Here is a 27,115-nt window from a genome sequence, read left to right as displayed (position 1 = left end):
AGAGGGGAACCAGTGAGTGCAGAACTGAACCCAGTCAGAGTCAGCACCTTCAGGGGAGGAGAGAGAGGGGAACCAGTGAGTGTGGAACTGAACCCAGTCAGAGTCAACACCTTCAGGGAGAGGGAGAGAGCGGGGAACCAGTGAGTGTAGAACTGAACCCAGTCAGAGTCAGCACCTTCAGGGGGAGGAGAGAGAGGGGAACCAGTGAGTGTGGAACTGAACCCAGTCAGAGTCAGCACCTTCATGGGAGGAGAGAGAGGGGAACCAGTGAGTGTAGAACTGAACCCAGTCAGAGTCAGCACCTTCAGGGGAGGAGAGAGAGGAACCAGTGAGTGTAGAACTGAACCCAGTCAGAGTCAGCACCTTCAGGGGAGGAGAGAGAGGGGAACCAGTGAGTGTAGAACTGAACCCAGTCAGAGTCAGCACCTTCAGGGGAGGAGAGAGAGGGGAACCAGTGAGTGTAGAACTGAACCCAGTCAGAGTCAGCACCTTCAGGGGAGGAGAGAGAGGGGAACCAGTGAGTGTAGAACTGAACCCAGTCAGAGTCAGCACCTTCAGGGGAGGGAGAGAGGGGAACCAGTGAGTGTGGAACTGAACCCAGTCAGAGTCAGCACCTTCAGGGGAGGAGAGAGAAGGGAACCAGTGAGTGTAGAACTGAACCCAGTCAGAGTCAGCACCTTCAGGGAGGAGAGAGAGGGGAACCAGTGAGTGTGGAACTGAACCCAGTCAGAGTCAGCACCTTCAGGGAGGAGAGAGAGGGGAACCAGTGAGTGTGGAACTGAACCCAGTCAGAGTCAGCACCTTCAGGGGAGGAGAGAGAGGGGAACCAGTGAGTGCAGAACTGAACCCAGTCAGAGTCAGCACCTTCAGGGGAGGAGAGAGAGGGGAACCAGTGAGTGTGGAACTGAACCCAGTCAGAGTCAGTACCTTCAGGGGAGGAGAGAGAGGGGAACCAGTGAGTGTGGAACTGAACCCAGTCAGAGTCAGTACCTTCAGGGGAGGAGAGAGAGGGGAACCAGTGAGTGTGGAACTGAACCCAGTCAGAGTCAGCACCATCAGGGGCGGGAGAGAGAGGGGAACCAGTGAGTGTGGAACTGAACCCAGTCAGAGTCAGCACCTTCAGGGGAGGAGAGAGAGGAACCAGTGAGTGTGGAACTGAACCCAGTCAGAGTCAGCACCTTCAGGGGAGGAGAGAGAGGGGAACCAGTGAGTGTAGAACTGAACCCAGTCAGAGTCAGTACCTTCAGGGGAGGAGAGAGAGGGGAACCAGTGAGTGTAGAACTGAACCCAGTCAGAGTCAGCACCTTCAGGGGAGGAGAGAGAGGGGAACCAGTGAGTGTAGAACTGAACCCAGTCAGAGTCAGCACCTTCAGGGGAGGAGAGAGAGGAACCAGTGAGTGTAGAACTGAACCCAGTCAGAGTCAGCACCTTCAGGGGAGGAGAGAGAGGAACCAGTGAGTGTGGAACTGAACCCAGTCAGAGTCAGTACCTTCAGGGGAGGAGAGAGAGGGGAACCAGTGAGTGTAGAACTGAACCCAGTCAGAGTCAGCACCTTCAGGGGAGGAGAGAGAGGAACCAGTGAGTGTGGAACTGAACCCAGTCAGAGTCAGTACCTTCAGGGGAGGAGAGAGGGGAACCAGTGAGTGTGGAACTGAACCCAGTCAGAGTCAGCACCTTCAGGGGAAGAGAGAGAGGGGAACCAGTGAGTGTCGAACTGAACCCAGTCAGAGTCCGCACCTTCAGGGGAGGAGAGAGGGGAACCAGTGAGTGTAGAACTGAACCCAGTCAGAGTCAGTACATTCAGGGGAGGGAGAGAGAGAGGGGAACCAGTGAGTGTGGAACTGAACCCAGTCAGAGTCAGCACCTTCAGGGGAAGAGAGAGAGGGGAACCAGTGAGTGTGGAACTGAACCCAGTCAGAGTCAGCACCTTCAGGGGAGGAGAGAGAGAGGAACCAGTGAGTGTAGAACTGAACCCAGTCAGAGTCCGCACCTTCAGGGGAGGAGAGAGAGGGGAACCAGTGAGTGTAGAACTGAACCCAGTCAGAGTCAGCACCTTCAGGGGAGGAGAGAGAGAGGAACCAGTGAGTGTAGAACTGAACCCAGTCAGAGTCAGCACCTTCAGGGGAGGAGAGAGAGGGGAACCAGTGAGTGTGGAACTGAACCCAGTCAGAGTCAGCACCTTCAGGGGAGGAGAGAGAAGGGAACCAGTGAGTGTAGAACTGAACCCAGTCAGAGTCAGCACCTTCAGGGGAGGAGAGAGAGGGGAACCAGTGAGTGTGGAACTGAACCCAGTCAGAGTCAGCACCTTCAGGGGAGGAGAGAGAGGGGAACCAGTGAGTGTGGAACTGAACCCAGTCAGAGTCAGCACCTTCAGGGGAGGAGAGAGAGGGGAACCAGTGAGTGTGGAACTGAACCCAGTCAGAGTCAGCACCTTCAGGGGAGGAGAGAGAGGGGAACCAGTGAGTGTAGAACTGAACCCAGTCAGAGTCAGCACCTTCAGGGGAGGAGAGAGAGGGGAACCAGTGAGTGTGGAACTGAACCCAGTCAGAGTCAGCACCTTCAGGGGAGGAGAGAGAGGGGAACCAGTGAGTGTAGAACTGAACCCAGTCAGAGTCAGCACCTTCAGGGGAGGAGAGAGAGGGGAACCAGTGAGTGTGGAACTGAACCCAGTCAGAGTCAGCACCTTCAGGGGAGGAGAGAGAGGGGAACCAGTGAGTGTGGAACTGAACCCAGTCAGAGTCAGCACCTTCAGGGGAGGAGAGAGAGGAACCAGTGAGTGTAGAACTGAACCCAGTCAGAGTCAGCACCTTCAGGGGAGGAGAGAGAGGGGAACCAGTGAGTGTAGAACTGAACCCAGTCAGAGTCAGCACCTTCAGGGGAGGAGAGAGAGAGGGGAACCAGTGAGTGTAGAACTGAACCCAGTCAGAGTCAGCACCTTCAGGGGAGGAGAGAGAGAGGAACCAGTGAGTGTCGAACTGAACCCAGTCAGAGTCAGCACCTTCAGGGGAGGAGAGAGAGGGGAACCAGTGAGTGTGGAACTGAACCCAGTCAGAGTCAGCACCTTCAGGGGAGGAGAGAGAGGGGAACCAGTGAGTGTGGAACTGAACCCAGTCTGAGTCAGCACCTTCAGGGGAGGAGAGAGAGGAACCAGTGAGTGTAGAACTGAACCCAGTCAGAGTCAGCACCTTCAGGGGAGGAGAGAGAGGAACCAGTGAGTGTAGAACTGAACCCAGTCAGAGTCAGCACCATCAGGGGAGGAGAGAGAGGGGAACCAGTGAGTGTAGAACTGAACCCAGTCAGAGTCAGCACCTTCAGGGGAGGAGAGAGAGGAACCAGTGAGTGTAGAACTGAACCCAGTCAGAGTCAGCACCTTCAGGGGAGGAGAGAGAGGGGAACCAGTGAGTGTAGAACTGAACCCAGTCAGAGTCAGCACCTTCAGGGGAGGAGAGAGAGGGGAACCAGTGAGTGTAGAACTGAACCCAGTCAGAGTCAGCACCTTCAGGGGAGGAGAGAGAGGGGAACCAGTGAGTGTGGAACTGAACCCAGTCAGAGTCAGCACCTTCAGGGGAGGAGAGAGAGGGGAACCAGTGAGTGTGGAACTGAACCCAGTCAGAGTCAGCACCTTCAGGGGAGGGAGAGAGGGGAACCAGTGAGTGTAGAACTGAACCCAGTCAGAGTCAGCACCTTCAGGGGAGGAGAGAGAGGGGAACCAGTGAGTGTAGAACTGAACCCAGTCAGAGTCAGCACCTTCAGGGGAGGAGAGAGAGGGGAACCAGTGAGTGTGGAACTGAACCCAGTCAGAGTCAGCACCTTCAGGGGAGGAGAGAGAGGGGAACCAGTGAGTGTAGAACTGAACCCAGTCAGAGTCAGCACCTTCAGGGGAGGAGAGAGAGGGGAACCAGTGAGTGTAGAACTGAACCCAGTCAGAGTCAGCACCTTCAGGGGAGGAGAGAGAGGGGAACCAGTGAGTGTAGAACTGAACCCAGTCAGAGTCAGCACCTTCAGGGGAGGAGAGAGAGGAACCAGTGAGTGTGGAACTGAACCCAGTCAGAGTCAGCACCTTCAGGGGAGGAGAGAGAGGGGAACCAGTGAGTGTGGAACTGAACCCAGTCAGAGTCAGCACCTTCAGGGGAGGAGAGAGAGGGGAACCAGTGAGTGTGGAACTGAACCCAGTCTGAGTCAGCACCTTCAGGGGAGGAGAGAGAGGAACCAGTGAGTGTAGAACTGAACCCAGTCAGAGTCAGCACCTTCAGGGGAGGAGAGAGAGGAACCAGTGAGTGCAGAACTGAACCCAGTCAGAGTCAGCACCATCAGGGGAGGAGAGAGAGGGGAACCAGTGAGTGTAGAACTGAACCCAGTCAGAGTCAGCACCTTCAGGGGAGGAGAGAGAGGAACCAGTGAGTGTAGAACTGAACCCAGTCAGAGTCAGCACCTTCAGGGGAGGAGAGAGAGGGGAACCAGTGAGTGTAGAACTGAACCCAGTCAGAGTCAGCACCTTCAGGGGAGGAGAGAGAGGGGAACCAGTGAGTGTAGAACTGAACCCAGTCAGAGTCAGCACCTTCAGGGGAGGAGAGAGGGGGGAACCAGTGAGTGTGGAACTGAACCCAGTCAGAGTCAGCACCTTCAGGGGAGGAGAGAGAGGGGAACCAGTGAGTGTAGAACTGAACCCAGTCAGAGTCAGCACCTTCAGGGGAGGAGAGAGAGGGGAACCAGTGAGTGTAGAACTGAACCCAGTCAGAGTCAGCACCTTCAGGGGAGGAGAGAGAGGAACCAGTGAGTGTAGAACTGAACCCAGTCAGAGTCAGCACCTTCAGGGGAGGAGAGAGAGGAACCAGTGAGTGTGGAACTGAACCCAGTCAGAGTCAGCACCTTCAGGGGAGGAGAGAGAGGGGAACCAGTGAGTGTGGAACTGAACCCAGTCAGAGTCAGCACCTTCAGGGGAGGAGAGAGAGGGGAACCAGTGAGTGTGGAACTGAACCCAGTCTGAGTCAGCACCTTCAGGGGAGGAGAGAGAGGAACCAGTGAGTGTAGAACTGAACCCAGTCAGAGTCAGCACCTTCAGGGGAGGAGAGAGAGGAACCAGTGAGTGTAGAACTGAACCCAGTCAGAGTCAGCACCTTCAGGGGAGGAGAGAGAGGAACCAGTGAGTGTAGAACTGAACCGAGTCAGAGTCAGCACCTTCAGGGGAGGAGAGAGAGGGGAACCAGTGAGTGTAGAACTGAACCCAGTCAGAGTCAGCACCTTCAGGGGAGGAGAGAGAGGAACCAGTGAGTGTAGAACTGAACCCAGTCAGAGTCAGCACCTTCAGGGGAGGAGAGAGAGGGGAACCAGTGAGTGTAGAACTGAACCCAGTCAGAGTCAGCACCTTCAGGGGAGGAGAGAGAGGGGAACCAGTGAGTGTGGAACTGAACCCAGTCAGAGTCAGCACCTTCAGGGGAGGAGAGAGAGGAACCAGTGAGTGTAGAACTGAACCCAGTCAGAGTCAGCACCTTCAGGGGAGGAGAGAGAGGAACCAGTGAGTGTAGAACTGAACCCAGTCAGAGTCAGCACCTTCAGGGGAGGAGAGAGAGGAACCAGTGAGTGTAGAACTGAACCGAGTCAGAGTCAGCACCTTCAGGGGAGGAGAGAGAGGGGAACCAGTGAGTGTAGAACTGAACCCAGTCAGAGTCAGCACCTTCAGGGGAGGAGAGAGAGGGGAACCAGTGAGTGTGGAACTGAACCCAGTCAGAGTCAGCACCTTCAGGGGAGGAGAGAGAGGGGAACCAGTGAGTGTGGAACTGAACCCAGTCAGAGTCAGCACCTTCAGGGGAGGAGAGAGAGGGGAACCAGTGAGTGTGGAACTGAACCCTGTCAGAGTCAGCACCTTCAGGGGAGGAGAGAGAGGGGAACCAGTGAGTGTGGAACTGAACCCAGTCAGAGTCAGCACCTTCAGGGGAGGAGAGAGAGGGGAACCAGTGAGTGTGGAACTGAACCCAGTCAGAGTCAGCACCTTCAGGGAGGAGAGAGAGGGGAACCAGTGAGTGTGGAACTGAACCCAGTCAGAGTCAGCACCTTCAGGGGAGGAGAGAGAGGGGAACCAGTGAGTGTGGAACTGAACCCAGTCTGAGTCAGCACCTTCAGGGGAGGAGAGAGAGGAACCAGTGAGTGCAGAACTGAACCCAGTCAGAGTCAGCACCTTCAGGGGAGGAGAGAGAGGAACCAGTGAGTGTAGAACTGAACCCAGTCAGAGTCAGCACCTTCAGGGGAGGAGAGAGAGGAACCAGTGAGTGTAGAACTGAACCCAGTCAGAGTCAGCACCTTCAGGGGAGGAGAGAGAGGAACCAGTGAGTGTAGAACTGAACCGAGTCAGAGTCAGCACCTTCAGGGGAGGAGAGAGAGGGGAACCAGTGAGTGTAGAACTGAACCCAGTCAGAGTCAGCACCTTCAGGGGAGGAGAGAGAGGAACCAGTGAGTGTAGAACTGAACCCAGTCAGAGTCAGCACCTTCAGGGGAGGAGAGAGAGGGGAACCAGTGAGTGTAGAACTGAACCCAGTCAGAGTCAGCACCTTCAGGGGAGGAGAGAGAGGGGAACCAGTGAGTGTGGAACTGAACCCAGTCAGAGTCAGCACCTTCAGGGGAGGAGAGAGAGGAACCAGTGAGTGTAGAACTGAACCCAGTCAGAGTCAGCACCTTCAGGGGAGGAGAGAGAGGAACCAGTGAGTGTAGAACTGAACCCAGTCAGAGTCAGCACCTTCAGGGGAGGAGAGAGAGGAACCAGTGAGTGTAGAACTGAACCGAGTCAGAGTCAGCACCTTCAGGGGAGGAGAGAGAGGGGAACCAGTGAGTGTAGAACTGAACCCAGTCAGAGTCAGCACCTTCAGGGGAGGAGAGAGAGGGGAACCAGTGAGTGTAGAACTGAACCCAGTCAGAGTCAGCACCTTCAGGGGAGGAGAGAGAGGAACCAGTGAGTGTAGAACTGAACCCAGTCAGAGTCAGCACCTTCAGGGGAGGAGAGAGAGGGGAACCAGTGAGTGTAGAACTGAACCCAGTCAGAGTCAGCACCTTCAGGGGAGGAGAGAGAGGGGAACCAGTGAGTGTGGAACTGAACCCAGTCAGAGTCAGCACCTTCAGGGGAGGAGAGAGAGGAACCAGTGAGTGTGGAACTGAACCCAGTCAGAGTCAGCACCTTCAGGGGAGGAGAGAGAGGGGAACCAGTGAGTGTGGAACTGAACCCAGTCAGAGTCAGCACCATCAGGGGAGGAGAGAGAGGGGAACCAGTGATTGTGGAACTGAACCCAGTCAGAGTCAGCACCTTCAGGGGAGGAGAGAGAGGAACCAGTGAGTGTGGAACTGAACCCAGTCAGAGTCAGCACCTTCAGGGGAGGAGAGAGAGGGGAACCAGTGAGTGTAGAACTGAACCCAGTCAGAGTCAGCACCTTCAGGGGAGGAGAGAGAGGGGAACCAGTGAGTGTGGAACTGAACCCAGTCAGAGTCAGCACCTTCAGGGGAGGAGAGAGAGGGGAACCAGTGAGTGTAGAACTGAACCCAGTCAGAGTCAGCACCTTCAGGGGAGGAGAGAGAGGGGAACCAGTGAGTGTAGAACTGAACCCAGTCAGAGTCAGCACCTTCAGGGGAGGAGAGAGAGGAACCAGTGAGTGTGGAACTGAACCCAGTCAGAGTCAGCACCTTCAGGGGAGGAGAGAGAGGGGAACCAGTGAGTGTGGAACTGAACCCAGTCAGAGTCAGCACCTTCAGGGGAGGAGAGAGAGGGGAACCAGTGAGTGTGGAACTGAACCCAGTCTGAGTCAGCACCTTCAGGGAAGGAGAGAGAGGAACCAGTGAGTGTAGAACTGAACCCAGTCAGAGTCAGCACCTTCAGGGGAGGAGAGAGAGGAACCAGTGAGTGTAGAACTGAACCCAGTCAGAGTCAGCACCATCAGGGGAGGAGAGAGAGGGGAACCAGTGAGTGTAGAACTGAACCCAGTCAGAGTCAGCACCTTCAGGGGAGGAGAGAGAGGGGAACCAGTGAGTGTAGAACTGAACCCAGTCAGAGTCAGCACCTTCAGGGGAGGAGAGAGAGGGGAACCAGTGAGTGTAGAACTGAACCCAGTCAGAGTCAGCACCTTCAGGGGAGGAGAGAGAGGGGAACCAGTGAGTGTAGAACTGAACCCAGTCAGAGTCAGCACCTTCAGGGGAGGAGAGAGAGGGGAACCAGTGAGTGTGGAACTGAACCCAGTCAGAGTCAGCACCTTCAGGGGAGGAGAGAGAGGGGAACCAGTGAGTGTGGAACTGAACCCAGTCAGAGTCAGCACCTTCAGGGGAGGGAGAGAGGGGAACCAGTGAGTGTAGAACTGAACCCAGTCAGAGTCAGCACCTTCAGGGGAGGAGAGAGAGGGGAACCAGTGAGTGTAGAACTGAACCCAGTCAGAGTCAGCACCTTCAGGGGAGGATAGAGAGGAACCAGTGAGTGTAGAACTGAACCCAGTCAGAGTCAGCACCTTCAGGGGAGGAGAGAGAGGAACCAGTGAGTGTGGAACTGAACCCAGTCAGAGTCAGCACCTTCAGGGGAGGAGAGAGAGGGGAACCAGTGAGTGTGGAACTGAACCCAGTCAGAGTCAGCACCTTCAGGGGAGGAGAGAGAGGGGAACCAGTGAGTGTGGAACTGAACCCAGTCTGAGTCAGCACCTTCAGGGGAGGAGAGAGAGGAACCAGTGAGTGTAGAACTGAACCCAGTCAGAGTCAGCACCTTCAGGGGAGGAGAGAGAGGAACCAGTGAGTGTAGAACTGAACCCAGTCAGAGTCAGCACCTTCAGGGGAGGAGAGAGAGGAACCAGTGAGTGTAGAACTGAACCCAGTCAGAGTCAGCACCTTCAGGGGAGGAGAGAGAGGAACCAGTGAGTGTCGAACTGAACCGAGTCAGAGTCAGCACCTTCAGGGGAGGAGAGAGAGGGGAACCAGTGAGTGTAGAACTGAACCCAGTCAGAGTCAGCACCTTCAGGGGAGGAGAGAGAGGAACCAGTGAGTGTAGAATTGAACCCAGTCAGAGTCAGCACCTTCAGGGGAGGAGAGAGAGGGGAACCAGTGAGTGTAGAACTGAACCCAGTCAGAGTCAGCACCTTCAGGGGAGGAGAGAGAGGGGAACCAGTGAGTGTGGAACTGAACCCAGTCAGAGTCAGCACCTTCAGGGGAGGAGAGAGAGGAACCAGTGAGTGTAGAACTGAACCCAGTCAGAGTCAGCACCTTCAGGGGAGGAGAGAGAGGAACCAGTGAGTGTAGAACTGAACCCAGTCAGAGTCAGCACCTTCAGGGGAGGAGAGAGAGGAACCAGTGAGTGTAGAACTGAACCCAGTCAGAGTCAGCACCTTCAGGGGAGGAGAGAGAGGGGAACCAGTGAGTGTAGAACTGAACCCAGTCAGAGTCAGCACCTTCAGGGGAGGAGAGAGAGGAACCAGTGAGTGTAGAACTGAACCCAGTCAGAGTCAGCACCTTCAGGGGAGGAGAGAGAGGAACCAGTGAGTGTGGAACTGAACCCAGTCAGAGTCAGCACCTTCAGGGGAGGAGAGAGAGGGGAACCAGTGAGTGTGGAACTGAACCCAGTCAGAGTCAGCACCTTCAGGGGAGGAGAGAGAGGGGAACCAGTGAGTGTGGAACTGAACCCAGTCTGAGTCAGCACCTTCAGGGGAGGAGAGAGAGGAACCAGTGAGTGTAGAACTGAACCCAGTCAGAGTCAGCACCTTCAGGGGAGGAGAGAGAGGAACCAGTGAGTGTCGAACTGAACCCAGTCAGAGTCAGCACCTTCAGGGGAGGAGAGAGAGGAACCAGTGAGTGTAGAACTGAACCCAGTCAGAGTCAGCACCTTCAGGGGAGGAGAGAGAGGAACCAGTGAGTGTCGAACTGAACCGAGTCAGAGTCAGCACCTTCAGGGGAGGAGAGAGAGGGGAACCAGTGAGTGTAGAACTGAACCCAGTCAGAGTCAGCACCTTCAGGGGAGGAGAGAGAGGAACCAGTGAGTGTAGAATTGAACCCAGTCAGAGTCAGCACCTTCAGGGGAGGAGAGAGAGGGGAACCAGTGAGTGTAGAACTGAACCCAGTCAGAGTCAGCACCTTCAGGGGAGGAGAGAGAGGGGAACCAGTGAGTGTGGAACTGAACCCAGTCAGAGTCAGCACCTTCAGGGGAGGAGAGAGAGGAACCAGTGAGTGTAGAACTGAACCCAGTCAGAGTCAGCACCTTCAGGGGAGGAGAGAGAGGAACCAGTGAGTGTAGAACTGAACCCAGTCAGAGTCAGCACCTTCAGGGGAGGAGAGAGAGGAACCAGTGAGTGTAGAACTGAACCGAGTCAGAGTCAGCACCTTCAGGGGAGGAGAGAGAGGGGAACCAGTGAGTGTAGAACTGAACCCAGTCAGAGTCAGCACCTTCAGGGGAGGAGAGAGAGGGGAACCAGTGAGTGTAGAACTGAACCCAGTCAGAGTCAGCACCTTCAGGGGAGGAGAGAGAGGAACCAGTGAGTGTAGAACTGAACCCAGTCAGAGTCAGCACCTTCAGGGGAGGAGAGAGAGGGGAACCAGTGAGTGTAGAACTGAACCCAGTCAGAGTCAGCACCTTCAGGGGAGGAGAGAGAGGGGAACCAGTGAGTGTGGAACTGAACCCAGTCAGAGTCAGCACCTTCAGGGGAGGAGAGAGAGGAACCAGTGAGTGTGGAACTGAACCCAGTCAGAGTCAGCACCTTCAGGGGAGGAGAGAGAGGGGAACCAGTGAGTGTGGAACTGAACCCAGTCAGAGTCAGCACCATCAGGGGAGGAGAGAGAGGGGAACCAGTGATTGTGGAACTGAACCCAGTCAGAGTCAGCACCTTCAGGGGAGGAGAGAGAGGAACCAGTGAGTGTGGAACTGAACCCAGTCAGAGTCAGCACCTTCAGGGGAGGAGAGAGAGGGGAACCAGTGAGTGTGGAACTGAACCCAGTCAGAGTCAGCACCATCAGGGGAGGAGAGAGAGGGGAACCAGTGATTGTGGAACTGAACCCAGTCAGAGTCAGCACCTTCAGGGGAGGAGAGAGAGGAACCAGTGAGTGTGGAACTGAACCCAGTCAGAGTCAGCACCTTCAGGGGAGGAGAGAGAGGGGAACCAGTGAGTGTGGAACTGAACCCAGTCAGAGTCAGCACCTTCAGGGGAGGAGAGAGAGGGGAACCAGTGAGTGTGGAACTGAACCCAGTCAGAGTCAGCACCTTCAGGGGAGGAGAGAGAGGGGAACCAGTGAGTGTGGAACTGAACCCAGTCAGAGTCAGCACCTTCAGGGAGGAGAGAGAGGGGAACCAGTGAGTGTCGAACTGAACCCAGTCAGAGTCAGCACCTTCAGGGGAGGAGAGAGAGGGGAACCAGTGATTGTGGAACTGAATCCAGTCAGTCAGCAGCTTTGGTGTTCGGAGGGAGGGGGAGGGAGAAACCTCGGAGTGGAGGGAAGAAATGATGGAGATGGTGCGATGGGTTTGGATTTCAGCACAGGGAGGAGGGAGAGTGTGTGGGACGGGGATTTACAGTCTGGGGGAATGAGCGGGAAGAATGTTCCATAGAAACTAGAATTGTCTGTTCTGAATTTCTATCCTGTATTTACAGTGAGGACTTTTGCAAACTCCTTTTACAGGGGATTGGAAGGGGAGGATTTGCAGACGGGAAACTCAAACCAAACATCACATCAAGATCTGACAGAGTCACTCGATTCATCAGGTCCTGAATATCATCGGCCTTTGAATATGGAAAGAAAAAGCAGCAATCCCAGCGGGGAGAAACCGTCCACGTGTTCTGTGTGCGGACGAGGCTTCAGCCGACCATCAGGCCTATCGAAACACAAATGCAGTCATCCTGCGGAGAAACAGTGTAAATGTGGGGACTGTGGGAAGGGATTTAATTCCCCGTCCCAGCTGGAAACTCATCGACGCAGTCACACTGGGGAGAGGCCGTTCACCTGCCCCGTGTGTGGGAAGACTTATAAAGAATCATCCAACCTTTCGAGACACCAGAAGGTTCACACTGGGGAGAGGCCGTTCACCTGCCCCGTGTGTGGGAAGGGATTCACTCAGTCCAACCACCTGCTGAGACACCAGCGAGTTCACACTGACGAGAGACCGTTCAGGTGCTCTCTCTGTGCAAAGAGGTTTCGACGTTCCTGCCACCTGCTGGCACACCAGCACAGTCACACCGGGGAGAGGCCGTTCACCTGCCCCGTGTGTGGGAAGGGATTCACTCAGTGCGCTAACCTGCTGGAACACCAGTGGGTTCACAAGGGAGAGAAACCAGTTAAATGTCCCGTGTGTGGGAAGGGATTCACTTACTCATCCCGCTTGATGGTCCATCAGCGAGTTCACACCAGGGAGAGGCCGTTCACCTGCTCAGAGTGTGGGAAGGGATTCACTCAGTCATCCAACCTGCTGATTCACCAGCGAGTTCACACTGGGGAGAGACCGTTTACCTGCCCCGTGTGTGGGAAGGGATTCACTCATTCATCCAACCTGCTGACACACCAGCGAGTTCACACTGGGGAGAGGCCGTTCACTTGCTCCGTGTGTGGGAAGGGATTCACACTGTCCTGCAACCTGCAGTCACACCAGCGAGTTCACCAGTGACTGCAGGGGTCGGATTCTGCTGTTAATCATATCCAGGACTGAACCATGTTCATTCTAACAGTTGGGGTTTGTTTCTGATGTTAATAACCCTGATAACTGAGCTGGAGTTTAATATTCTGGATACATGTCGAATAAATCGAGGGGTGAAGGGTCAGATTTACCCTTGCCCTTGAAAGGGGAGAACAGTTACTGCTCATTGTATTTCTCACCAGTGGAGATTATTTTTAGTTTTTAAAGGGCTTTTTTCAAATTCTGTAAACCACGACAAATGGAGAGAAACTCGAAAACAACGGATAATAAAATGAATGACAGCTGCATTGTGGGCTTGGTTTACTGTGGGAAAGATGGCTCAGACTCAATGGAACCTGAGTCCAGCAGTTGGAGGTATGACTTCCCCGAGAGCAGGATGTGTGAGGGCTCATACTCTGAATATACTGCATCCCACAGGGACATCACAAACTGTCCCCACCCTGGGGCAGCTCAGGGTCATACACTGAATATACTGCATCCCACAGGGACATCACAAACTGTCCCCTCCCCGGGGCAGCTCAGGGTCATACACTGAATATGCTGCACCCCACAGGGACATCACAAACTGTCCCCTCCCTGGGGCAGCTCAGGGTCATACACTGAATATACTGCATCCCACAGGGACATCACAAACTGTCCCCACCCCGGGGCAGCTCAGGGTCACACACTGAATATACTGCACCCCACAGGGACATCACAAACTGTCCCCTCCCTGGGGCAGCTCAGGGTCACACACTGAATATACTGCACCCCTCAGGGACATCACAAACTGTCCCCTCCCCGGGGCAGCTCAGGGTCACACACTGAATATACTGCACCCCACAGGGACATCACAAACTGTCCCCTCCCCGGGGCAGCTCAGGGTCACACACTGAATATACTGCACCCCACAGGGACATCACAAACTGTCCCCTCCCCGGGGCAGCTCAGGGTCATACACTGAATATACTGCACCCCACAGGGACATCACAAACTGTCCCCTCCCCGGGGCAGCTCAGGGTCATACACTGAATATACTGCACCCCACAGGGACATCACAAACTGTCCCCTCCCTGGGGCAGCTCAGGGTCACACACTGAATATACTGCACCCCACAGGGACATCACAAACTGTCCCCACCCCGGGGCAGCTCAGGGTCACACACTGAATATACTGCACCCCACAGGGTCATCACAAACTGTCCCCTCCCCGGGGCAGCTCAGGGTCATACACTGAATATACTGCACCCCACAGGGACATCACAAACTGTCCCCACCCCGGGGCAGCTCAGGGTCATACACTGAATATACTGCACCCCACAGGGACATCACAAACTGTCCCCTCCCTGGGGCAGCTCAGGGTCACACACTGAATATACTGCACCCCACAGGGACATCACAAACTGTCCCCTCCCCGGGGCAGCTCAGGGTCACACACTGAATATACTGCACCCCACAGGGACATCACAAACTGTCCCCTCCCCGGGGCAGCTCAGGGTCACACACTGAATATACTGCACCCCACAGGGACATCACAAACTGTCCCCTCCCCGGGGCAGCTCAGGGTCATACACTGAATATAATGCACCCCACAGGGTCATCACAAACTGTCCCCTCCCCGGGGCAGCTCAGGGTCACACACTGAATATACTGCACCCCACAGGGACATCACAAACTGTCCCCTCCCCGGGGCAGCTCAGGGTCACACACTGAATATACTGCACCCCACAGGGACATCACAAACTGTCCCCACCCCGGGGCAGCTCAGGGTCACACACTGAATATACTGCACCCCACAGGGACATCACAAACTGTCCCCACCCTGGGGCAGCTCAGGGTCACACACTGAATATACTGCACCCCACAGGGACATCACAAACTGTCCCCTCCCCGGGGCACCTCAGGGTCACACACTGAATATACTGCACCCCACAGGGACATCACAAACTGTCCCCTCCCCGGGGCAGCTCAGGGTCACACACTGAATATACTGCACCCCACAGGGACATCACAAACTGTCCCCTCCCCGGGGCAGCTCAGGGTCACACACTGAATATACTGCACCCCACAGGGACATCACAAACTGTCCCCTCCCCGGGGCATCTCAGGGTCACACACTGAATATACTGCACCCCACAGGGACATCACAAACTGTCCCCTCCCTGGGGCACCTCAGGGTCACACACTGAATATACTGCACCCCACAGGGACATCGCAAACTGTCCCCTCCCCGGGGCAGCTCAGGGTCACACACTGAATATACTGCACCCCACAGGGACATCACAAACTGTCCCCTCCCCGGGGCAGCTCAGGGTCACACACTGAATATACTGCACCCCACAGGGACATCACAAACTGTCCCCTCCCCGGGGCAGCTCAGGGTCATACACTGAATATACTGCACCCCACAGGGACATCACAAACTGTCCCCTCCCCGGGGCAGCTCAGGGTCACACACTGAATATACTGCACCCCACAGGGACATCACAAACTGTCCCCTCCCCGGGGCAGCTCAGGGTCATACACTGAATATACTGCACCCCACAGGGACATCACAAACTGTCCCCTCCCCGGGGCAGCTCAGGGTCACACACTGAATATACTGCACCCCACAGGGACATCGCAAACTGTCCCCTCCCCGGGGCAGCTCAGGGTCACACACTGAATATACTGCACCCCACAGGGACATCGCAAACTGTCCCCTCCCCGGGGCAGCTCAGGGTCACACACTGAATATACTGCACCCCACAGGGACATCACAAACTGTCCCCACCCCGGGGCAGCTCAGGGTCACACACTGAATATACTGCACCCCACAGGGACATCACAAACTGTCCCCTCCCCGGGGCAGCTCAGGGTCACACACTGAATATACTGCACCCCACAGGGACATCACAAACTGTCCCCTCCCCGGGGCAGCTCAGGGTCACACACTGAATATACTGCACCCCACAGGGTCATCACAAACTGTCCCCTCCCCGGGGCAGCTCAGGGTCACACACTGAATATACTGCACCCCACAGGGACATCACAAACTGTCCCCACCCCGGGGCAGCTCAGGGTCATACACTGAATATACTGCACCCCACAGGGACATCACAAACTGTCCCCTCCCCGGGGCAGCTCAGGGTCACACACTGAATATACTGCACCCCACAGGGACATCACAAACTGTCCCCTCCCCGGGGCAGCTCAGGGTCACACACTGAATATACTGCACCCCACAGGGACATCACAAACTGTCCCCACCCCGGGGCAGCTCAGGGTCACACACTGAATATACTGCACCCCACAGGGACACCACAAACTGTCCCCTCCCCGGGGCAGCTCAGGGTCACACACTGAATATACTGCACCCCACAGGGACATCACAAACTGTCCCCTCCCTGGGGCAGCTCAGGGTCACACACTGAATATACTGCATCCCACAGGGACATCACAAACTGTCCCCTCCCCGGGGCAGCTCAGGGTCATACTCTGAATATACTGCACCCCACAGGGACATCACAAACTGTCCCCTCCCCGGGGCAGCTCAGGGTCACACACTGAACATACTGCACCCCACAGGGACATCACAAACTGTCCCCTCCCCGGGGCAGCTCAGGGTCACACACTGAACATACTGCACCCCACAGGGACATCACAAACTGTCCCCTCCCCGGGGCAGCTCAGGGTCACACACTGAATATACTGCACCCCACAGGGACATCACAAACTGTCCCCTCCCCGGGGCAGCTCAGGGTCACACACTGAATATACTGCATCCCACAGGGACATCACAAACTGTCCCCTCCCCGGGGCAGCTCAGGGTCACACACTGAATATACTGCACCCCACAGGGACATCGCAAACTGTCCCCTCCCCGGGGCAGCTCAGGGTCACACACTGAATATACTGCACCCCACAGGGACATCACAAACTGTCCCCTCCCCGAGAAAGCTCAGGGTCACACACTGAACATACTGCACCCCACAGGGACATCACAAACTGTCCCCTCCCTGGGGCAGCTCAGGGTCACACACTGAATATACTGCACCCCACAGGGACATCACAAACTGTCCCCTCCACGGGGCAGCTCAGGGTCACACACTGAATATACTGCACCCCACAGGGACATCACAAACTGTCCCCTCCCTGGGGCAGCTCAGGGTCACACACTGAATATACTGCACCCCACAGGGACATCGCAAACTGTCCCCTCCCCGGGGCAGCTCAGGGTCACACACTGAATATACTGCACCCCACAGGGACATCACAAACTGTCCCCACCCCGGGGCAGCTCAGGGTCACACACTGAATATACTGCACCCCACAGGGACATCGCAAACTGTCCCCTCCCCGGGGCACCTCAGGGTCACACACTGAATATACTGCACCCCACAGGGTCATCACAAACTGTCCGCTCCCCAAGGCAGCTCAGGGTCACACACTGAATATACTGCATCCCACAGGGACATCACAAACTGTCCCCTCCCCGGGGCAGCTCAGGGTCACACACTGAATATAGTGCACCCCACAGGGAAATCACAAACTGTCCCCTCCCTGGGGCAGCTCAGGGTCACACACTGAATATACTGCACCCCACAGGGTCATCACAAACTGTCCGCTCCCCAAGGCAGCTCAGGGTCACACACTGAATATACTGCATCCCACAGGGACATCACAAACTGTCCCCTCCCTGGGGCAGCTCAGGGTCACACACTGAATATACTGCACCCCACAGGGACATCACAAACTGTCCCCTCCCCGGGGCAGCTCAGGGTCACACACTGAATATACTGCACCCCACAGGGACATCACAAACTGTCCCCTCCCCGGGGCAGCTCAGAGTCATACACTGAATATACTGCACCCCACAGGGACATCACAAACTGTCCCCTCCCCGGGGCAGCTCAGGGTCACACACTGAATATACTGCACCCCACAGGGACATCACAAACTGTCCCCTCCCCGGGGCAGCTCAGGGTCACACACTGAATATACTGCACCCCACAGGGACATCACAAACTGTCCCCACCCCGGGGCAGCTCAGGGTCACACTCTGAATATACTGCACCCCACAGGGACATCACAAACTGTCCCCTCCCCGGGGCAGCTCAGGGTCACACACTGAATATACTGCACCCCACAGGGACATCACACACTGTCCCCTCCCTGGGGCAGCTCAGGGTCATACACTGAATATACTGCACCCCACAGGGACATCACAAACTGTCCCCTCCCCGGGGCAGCTCAGGGTCACACACTGAATATACTGCACCCCACAGGGACATCACAAACTGTCCCCTCCCCGGGGCAGCTCAGGGTCACACACTGAATATACTGCACCCCACAGGGACATCACAAACTGTCCCCTCCCCGGGGCAGCTCAGGGTCACACACTGAATATACTGCACCCCACAGGGACATCACAAACTGTCCCCTCCCCGGGGCAGCTCAGGGTCATACACTGAATATACTGCACCCCACAGGGACATCACAAACTGTCCCCTCCCCGGGGCAGCTCAGGGTCATACACTGAATATACTGCACCCCACAGGGACATCACAAACTGTCCCCTCCCCGGGGCAGCTCAGGGTCATACACTGAATATACTGCACCCCACAGGGTCATCACAAACTGTCCCCTCCCCGGGGCAGCTCAGGGTCACACACTGAATATACTGCACCCCACAGGGACATCGCAAACTGTCCCCTCCCCGGGGCAGCTCAGGGTCACACACTGAATATACTGCACCCCACAGGGACATCACAAACTGTCCCCTCCCCGGGGCAGCTCAGGGTCATACACTGAATATACTGCACCCCACAGGGACATCACAAACTGTCCCCTCCCCGGGGCAGCTCAGGGTCACACACTGAATATACTGCACCCCACAGGGACATCACAAACTGTCCCCTCCCCGGGGCAGCTCAGGGTCACACACTGAATATACTGCACCCCACAGGGACATCACAAACTGTCCCCTCCCCGGGGCAGCTCAGGGTCACACACTGAATATACTGCACCCCACAGGGACATCACAAACTGTCCCCTCCCCGGGGCAGCTCAGGGTCACACACTGAACATACTGCACCCCACAGGGACATCACAAACTGTCCCCTCCCCGGGGCAGCTCAGGGTCACACACTGAATATACTGCACCCCACAGGGACATCACAAACTGTCCCCTCCCCGGGGCAGCTCAGGGTCACACACTGAATATACTGCATCCCACAGGGACATCACAAACTGTCCCCTCCCCGGGGCAGCTCAGGGTCATACACTGAATATACTGCACCCCACAGGGACATCACAAACTGTCCCCTCCCCGGGGCAGCTCAGGGTCATACACTGAATATACTGCACCCCACAGGGACATCACAAACTGTCCCCTCCCCGGGGCAGCTCAGGGTCACACACTGAATATACTGCACCCCACAGGGTCATCACAAACTGTCCCCTCCCCGGGGCAGCTCAGGGTCACACACTGAATATACTGCATCCCACAGGGACATCACAAACTGTCCCCTCCCCGGGGCAGCTCAGGGTCACACACTGAATATACTGCACCCCACAGGGACATCACAAACTGTCCCCTCCCCGGGGCAGCTCAGGGTCACACACTGAATATACTGCACCCCACAGGGACATCGCAAACTGTCCCCTCCCCGGGGCAGCTCAGGGTCACACACTGAATATACTGCACCCCACAGGGACATCACAAACTGTCCCCTCCCCGGGGCAGCTCAGGGTCACACACTGAATATACTGCACCCCACAGGGACATCACAAACTGTCCCCACCCCGGGGCAGCTCAGGGTCATACACTGAATATACTGCACCCCACAGGGACATCACAAACTGTCCCCTCCCCGGGGCAGCTCAGGGTCACACACTGAATATACTGCACCCCACAGGGTCATCACAAACTGTCCCCACCCCGGGGCAGCTCAGGGTCACACACTGAATATACTGCACCCCACAGGGACATCACAAACTGTCCCCACCCCGGGGCAGCTCAGGGTCACACACTCAATATACTGCACCCCACAGGGACATCACAAACTGTCCCCTCCCCGGGGCAGCTCAGGGTCACACACTGAATATACTGCACCCCACAGGGACATCACAAACTGTCCCCTCCCCGGGGCAGCTCAGGGTCACACACTGAATATACTGCACCCCACAGGGACATCACAAACTGTCCCCACCCTGGGGCAGCTCAGGGTGACACACTGAATATACTGCACCCCACAGGGACATCACAAACTGTCCCCTCCCCGGGGCAGCTCAGGGTCACACACTGAATATACTGCACCCCACAGGGTCATCACAAACTGTCCCCTCCCCGGGGCAGCTCAGGGTCACACACTGAATATACTGCACCACACAGGGACATCACAAACTGTCCCCTCCCTGGGGCAGCTCAGGGTCACACACTGAATATACTGCACCCCACAGGGTCATCACAAACTGTCCCCTCCCCGGGGCAGCTCAGGGTCACACACTGAATATACTGCACCCCACAGGGTCATCACAAACTGTCCCCTCCCCGGGGCAGCTCAGGGTCACACACTGAATATACTGCACCCCACAGGGACATCACAAACTGTCCCCTCCCCGGGGCAGCTCAGGGTCACACACTGAATATACTGCACCCCACAGGGACATCACAAACTGTCCCCACCCCGGGGCAGCTCAGGGTCACACACTGAATATACTGCACCCCACAGGGACATCGCAAACTGTCCCCTCCCCGGGGCAGCTCAGGGTCACACACTGAATATACTGCACCCCACAGGGACATCACAAACTGTCCCCTCCCCGGGGCAGCTCAGGGTCACACACTGAACATACTGCACCCCACAGGGACATCACAAACTGTCCCCACCCTGGGGCAGCTCAGGGTCATACACTGAATGTACTGCACCCCACAGGGTCATCACAAACTGTCCCCTCCCCGGGGCAGCTCAGGGTCACACACTGAATATACTGCACCCCACAGGGTCATCACAAACTGTCCCCTCCCCGGGGCAGCTCAGGGTCACACACTGAATATACTGCACCCCACAGGGACATCACAAACTGTCCCCTCCCCGGGGCAGCTCAGGGTCACACACTGAATATACTGCACCCCACAGGGACATCACAAACTGTCCCCTCCCTGGGGCAGCTCAGGGTCACACACTGAATATACTGCACCCCACAGGGACATCACAAACTGTCCCCTCCCCGGGGCAGCTCAGGGTCACACACTGAATATACTGCACCCCACAGGGACATCACAAACTGTCCCCTCCCCGGGGCAGCTCAGGGTCACACACTGAATATACTGCACCCCACAGGGACATCACAAACTGTCCCCTCCCCGGGGCAGCTCAGGGTCACACACTGAACATACTGCACCCCACAGGGACATCACAAACTGTCCCCTCCCCGGGGCAGCTCAGGGTCACACACTGAATATACTGCACCCCACAGGGACATCACAAACTGTCCCCTCCCCGGGGCAGCTCAGGGTCACACACTGAATATACTGCACCCCACAGGGTCATCACAAACTGTCCCCTCCCCGGGGCAGCTCAGGGTCATACACTGAATATACTGCGTCCCACAGGGTCATCACAAACTGTCCCCTCCCTGGGGCAGCTCAGGGTCACACACTGAATATACTGCACCCCTCAGGGACATCACAAACTGTCCCCTCCCCGGGGCAGCTCAGGGTCACACACTGAATATACTGCACCCCACAGGGACATCACAAACTGTCCCCTCCCCGGGGCAGCTCAGGGTCACACACTGAATATACTGCACCCCACAGGGACATCACAAACTGTCCCCTCCCCGGGGCAGCTCAGGGTCACACACTGAATATACTGCACCCCACAGGGACATCACAAACTGTCCCCTCCCCGGGGCAGCTCAGGATCATACACTGAATATACTGCACCCCACAGGGACATCACAAACTGTCCCCTCCCCGGGGCAGCTCAGGGTCACACACTGAACATACTGCACCCCACAGGGACATCACAAACTGTCCCCACCCCGGGGCAGCTCAGGGTCACACACTGAACATACTGCACCCCACAGGGACATCACAAACTGTCCCCTCCCCGGGGCAGCTCAGGGTCATACACTGAATATACTGCGTCCCACAGGGTCATCACAAACTGTCCCCTCCCTGGGGCAGCTCAGGGTCACACACTGATTATACTGCACCCCTCAGGGACATCACAAACTGTCCCCTCCCCGGGGCAGCTCAGGGTCACACACTGAATATACTGCATCCCACAGGGACACCACAAACTGTCCCCTCCCCGGGGCAGCTCAGGGTCACACACTGAATATACTGCACCCCACAGGGACATCACAAACTGTCCCCTCCCTGGGGCAGCTCAGGGTCACACACTGAATATACTGCACCCCACAGGGACATCACAAACTGTCCCCTCCCCGGGGCAGCTCAGGGTCACACACTGAATATACTGCACCCCACAGGGACATCACAAACTGTCCCCTCCCCGGGGCAGCTCAGGGTCACACACTGAATATACTGCACCCCACAGGGTCATCACAAACTGTCCCCTCCCCGGGGCAGCTCAGGGTCACACACTGAATATACTGCACCCCACAGGAACATCACAAACTGTCCCCTCCCCGGGGCACCTCAGGGTCATACACTGAACATACTGCACCCCACAGGGACATCGCAAACTGTCCCCTCCCCGGGGCAGCTCAGGGTCACACACTGAATATACTGCACCCCACAGGAACATCACAAACTGTCCCCTCCCCGGGGCACCTCAGGGTCATACACTGAACATACTGCACCCCACAGGGACATCACAAACTGTCCCCTCCCCGGGGCAGCTCAGGGTCATACTCTGAATATACTGCACCCCACAGGGTCATCACAAACTGTCCCCTCCCCGGGGCAGCTCAGGGTCACACACTGAATATACTGCACCCCACAGGGACATCACAAACTGTCCCCACCCCGGGGCAGCTCAGGGTCACACACTGAATATACTGCACCCCACAGGGACATCACAAACTGTCCCCACCCCGGGGCAGCTCAGGGTCACACACTGAACATACTGCACCCCACAGGGTCATCACAAACTGTCCCCTCCCCGGGGCAGCTCAGGGTCATACACTGAATATACTGCACCCCACAGGGTCATCACAAACTGTCCCCTCCCTGGGGCAGCTCAGGGTCACACACTGAATATACTGCACCCCACAGGGACATCACAAACTGTCCCCTCCCTGGGGCAGCTCAGGGTCATACTCTGAATATACTGCACCCCACAGGGACATCGCAAACTGTCCCCTCCCCGGGGCAGCTCAGGGTCATACACTGAATATACTGCACCCCACAGGGACATCACAAACTGTCCCCTCCCCGGGGCAGCTCAGGGTTACACACTGAATATACTGCACCCCACAGGGACATCACAAACTGTCCCCTCCCCGGGGCAGCTCAGGGTCACACACTGAATATACTGCACCCCACAGGGTCATCACAAACTGTCCCCTCCCCGGGGCAGCTCAGGGTTACACACTGAATATACTGCACCCCACAGGGACATCACAAACTGTCCCCTCCCCGGGGCAGCTCAGGGTCATACACTGAATATACTGCACCCCACAGGGACATCACAAACTGTCCCCTCCCCGGGGCAGCTCAGGGTCACACACTGAATATACTGCACCCCACAGGGTCATCACAAACTGTCCCCTCCCCGGGGCAGCTCAGGGTCACACACTGAATATACTGCACCCCACAGGGACATCACAAACTGTCCCCTCCCCGGGGCAGCTCAGGGTCACACACTGAATATACTGCACCCCACAGGGACATCACAAACTGTCCCCTCCCCGGGGCAGCTCAGGGTCACACACTGAATATACTGCACCCCACAGGGACATCACAAACTGTCCCCTCCCCGGGGCAGCTCAGGGTCACACACTGAATATACTGCACCCCACAGGGACATCACAAACTGTCCCCTCCCCGGGGCAGCTCAGGGTCATACACTGAATATACTGCACCCCACAGGGACATCACAAACTGTCCCCTCCCCGGGGCAGCTCAGGGTCACACACTGAATATACTGCACCCCACAGGGACATCACAAACTGTCCCCTCCCCGGGGCAGCTCAGGGTCACACACTGAATATACTGCACCCCACAGGGACATCACAAACTGTCCCCTCCCCGGGGCAGCTCAGGGTCACACACTGAATATACTGCACCCCACAGGGACATCACAAACTGTCCCCTCCCCGGGGCAGCTCAGGGTCACACACTGAATATACTGCACCCCACAGGGACATCACAAACTGTCCCCTCCCCGGGGCAGCTCAGGGTCACACACTGAATATACTGCACCCCACAGGGACATCACAAACTGTCCCCTCCCCGGGGCAGCTCAGGGTCACACACTGAATATACTGCACCCCTCAGGGACATCACAAACTGTCCCCTCCCTGGGGCAGCTCAGGGTCACACACTGAATATACTGCACCCCTCAGGGACATCACAAACTGTCCCCTCCCTGGGGCAGCTAAGGGTCACACACTGAATATACTGCACCCCTCAGGGACATCACAAACTGTCCCCTCCCTGGGGCAGCTCAGGGTCACACACTGAATATACTGCACCCCACAGGGTCATCACAAACTGTCCCCTCCCTGGGGCAGCTCAGGGTCACACACTGAATATACTGCACCCCTCAGGGACATCACAAACTGTCCCCTCCCCGGGGCAGCTCAGGGTCACACACTGAATATACTGCACCCCACAGGGACATCACAAACTGTCCCCTCCCCGGGGCAGCTCAGGGTCACACACTGAATATACTGCACCCCACAGGGACATCACAAACTGTCCCCTCCCCGGGGCAGCTCAGGGTCATACACTGAATATACTGCACCCCACAGGGACATCACAAACTGTCCCCTCCCCGGGGCAGCTCAGGGTCACACACTGAATATACTGCACCCCACAGGGACATCACAAACTGTCCCCTCCCCGGGGCAGCTCAGGGTCACACACTGAATATACTGCACCCCACAGGGACATCACAAACTGTCCCCTCCCCGGGGCAGCTCAGGGTCATACACTGAATATACTGCATCCCACAGGGTCATCACAAACTGTCCCCTCCCCAGGGCAGCTCAGGGTCACACACTGAATATACTGCACCCCACAGGGACATCACAAACTGTCCCCTCCCCGGGGCAGCTCAGGGTCACACACTGAATATACTGCACCCTACAGGGACATAACAAACTGTCCCCTCCCTGGGGCAGCTCAGGGTCACACACTGAATATACTGCATCCCACAGGGACATCACAAACTGTCCCCTCCCTGGGGCAGCTCAGGGTCACACACTGAATATACTGCACCCCACAGGGATATCACAAACTGTCCCCTCCCTGGGGCAGCTCAGGGTCATACACTGAATATACTGCACCCCACAGGGACATAACAAACTGTCCCCTCCCTGGGGCAGCTCAGGGTCACACACTGAACATACTGCACCCCACAGGGACATCACAAACTGTCCCCTCCCTGGGGCACCTCAGGGTCACACACTGAATATACTGCATCCCACAGGGACATCACAAACTGTCCCCACCCCGGGGCAGCTCAGGGTCATACACTGAATACACTGCACCCCACAGGGACATCACAAACTGTCCCCTCCCCGGGGCACCTCAGGGTCACACACTGAATATACTGCACCCCACAGGGACATCACAAACTGTCCCCTCCCTGGGGCAGCTCAGGGTCACACACTGAATATACTGCACCCCACAGGGACATCACAAACTGTCCCCTCCCCGGGGCAGCTCAGGGTCACACACTGAATATACTGCACCCCACAGGGACATCACAAACTGTCCCCTCCCCGGGGCAGCTCAGGGTCACACAATGAATATACTGCACCCCACAGGGACATCACAAACTGTCCCCTCCCCGGGGCAGCTCAGGGTCACACACTGAATATACTGCACCCCACAGGGACATCACAAACTGTCCCCTCCCCGGGGCAGCTCAGGGTCATACACTGAATATACTGCACCCCACAGGGACATCACAAACTGTCCCCTCCCCGGGGCAGCTCAGGGTCACACACTGAATATACTGCACCCCACAGGGACATCACAAACTGTCCCCTCCCCGGGGCAGCTCAGGGTCACACACTGAATATACTGCACCCTACAGGGACATCACAAACTGTCCCCTCCCCGGGGCAGCTCAGGGTCACACACTGAATGTACTGCACCCCACAGGGACATCACAAACTGTCCCCTCCCCGGGGCAGCTCAGGGTCACACACTGAATATACTGCACCCCACAGGGACATCACAAACTGTCCCCTCCCCGGGGCAGCTCAGGGTCACACACTGAATATACTGCACCCCACAGGGACATCGCAAACTGTCCCCTCCCCGGGGCAGCTCAGGGTCACACACTGAATATACTGCACCCCACAGGGACATCACAAACTGTCCCCTCCCTGGGGCAGCTCAGGGTCACACACTGAATATACTGCACCCCACAGGGACATCACAAACTGTCCCCTCCCCGGGGCAGCTCAGGGTCACACACTGAATATACTGCACCCCACAGGGACATCGCAAACTGTCCCCTCCCCGGGGCAGCTCAGGGTCACACACTGAATATACTGCACCCCACAGGGACATCACAAACTGTCCCCTCCCCGGGGCAGCTCAGGGTCACACACTGAACATACTGCACCCCACAGGGTCATCACAAACTGTCCCCTCCCCGGGGCAGCTCAGGGTCACACACTGAATATACTGCACCCCACAGGGACATCACAAACTGTCCCCTCCCTGGGGCAGCTCAGGGTCACACACTGAATATACTGCACCCCACAGGGACATCACAAACTGTCCCCTCCCCGGGGCAGCTCAGGGTCACACACTGAATATACTGCACCCCACAGGGACATCACAAACTGTCCCCACCCCGGGGCAGCTCAGGGTCACACACTGAATATACTGCACCCCACAGGGACATCACAAACTGTCCCCTCCCCGGGGCAGCTCAGGGTCACACACTGAATATACTGCACCCCACAGGGACATCACAAACTGTCCCCTCCCCGGGGCAGCTCAGGGTCACACACTGAATATACTGCACCCCACAGGGACATCACAAACTGTCCCCTCCCCGGGGCAGCTCAGGGTCATACACTGAATATACTGCACCCCACAGGGACATCACAAACTGTCCCCTCCCCGGGGCAGCTCAGGGTCACACACTGAATATACTGCACCCCACAGGGACATCACAAACTGTCCCCTCCCCGGGGCAGCTCAGGGTCACACACTGAATATACTGCAACCCACAGGGACATCACAAACTGTCCCCACCCCGGGGCAGCTCAGGGTCACACACTGAATATACTGCACCCCACAGGGACATCACAAACTGTCCCCTCCCCGGGGCAGCTCAGGGTCACACACTGAATATACTGCATC

At 56.7% G+C, this 27,115-nt stretch overlaps 1 protein-coding gene and 1 long non-coding RNA gene across 3 annotated transcripts in view; one reads left to right on the top strand and one right to left on the bottom strand.

Annotated features, from left to right (window-relative positions):
* Positions 1–12,915, top strand: part of LOC137312155 (zinc finger protein 420-like) — a 35,792-nt gene extending 22,877 nt beyond the window's left edge. Inside the window, exon 2 of the mRNA XM_067978841.1 lies at positions 11,755–12,915. Within this exon, the coding sequence (XP_067834942.1) occupies positions 11,755–12,598 (844 nt within the window). The 3' untranslated portion in view covers positions 12,599–12,915. The remainder of the gene's footprint in view (positions 1–11,754) is intronic.
* Positions 1–27,115, bottom strand: part of LOC137312156 (uncharacterized) — a 182,746-nt gene that overhangs the window by 21,766 nt on the left and 133,865 nt on the right. The gene's annotated exons all lie outside the window — the stretch shown is intronic.

This window comes from Heptranchias perlo, unplaced genomic scaffold, assembly GCF_035084215.1.
Source record: "Heptranchias perlo isolate sHepPer1 unplaced genomic scaffold, sHepPer1.hap1 HAP1_SCAFFOLD_398, whole genome shotgun sequence".
NCBI classification, from domain to species: Eukaryota; Metazoa; Chordata; class Chondrichthyes; order Hexanchiformes; family Hexanchidae; genus Heptranchias; species Heptranchias perlo.
The sequence above is the reverse complement of the archived record's forward strand: the minus strand, read 5'-3'. Positions and strand labels throughout refer to the sequence as shown.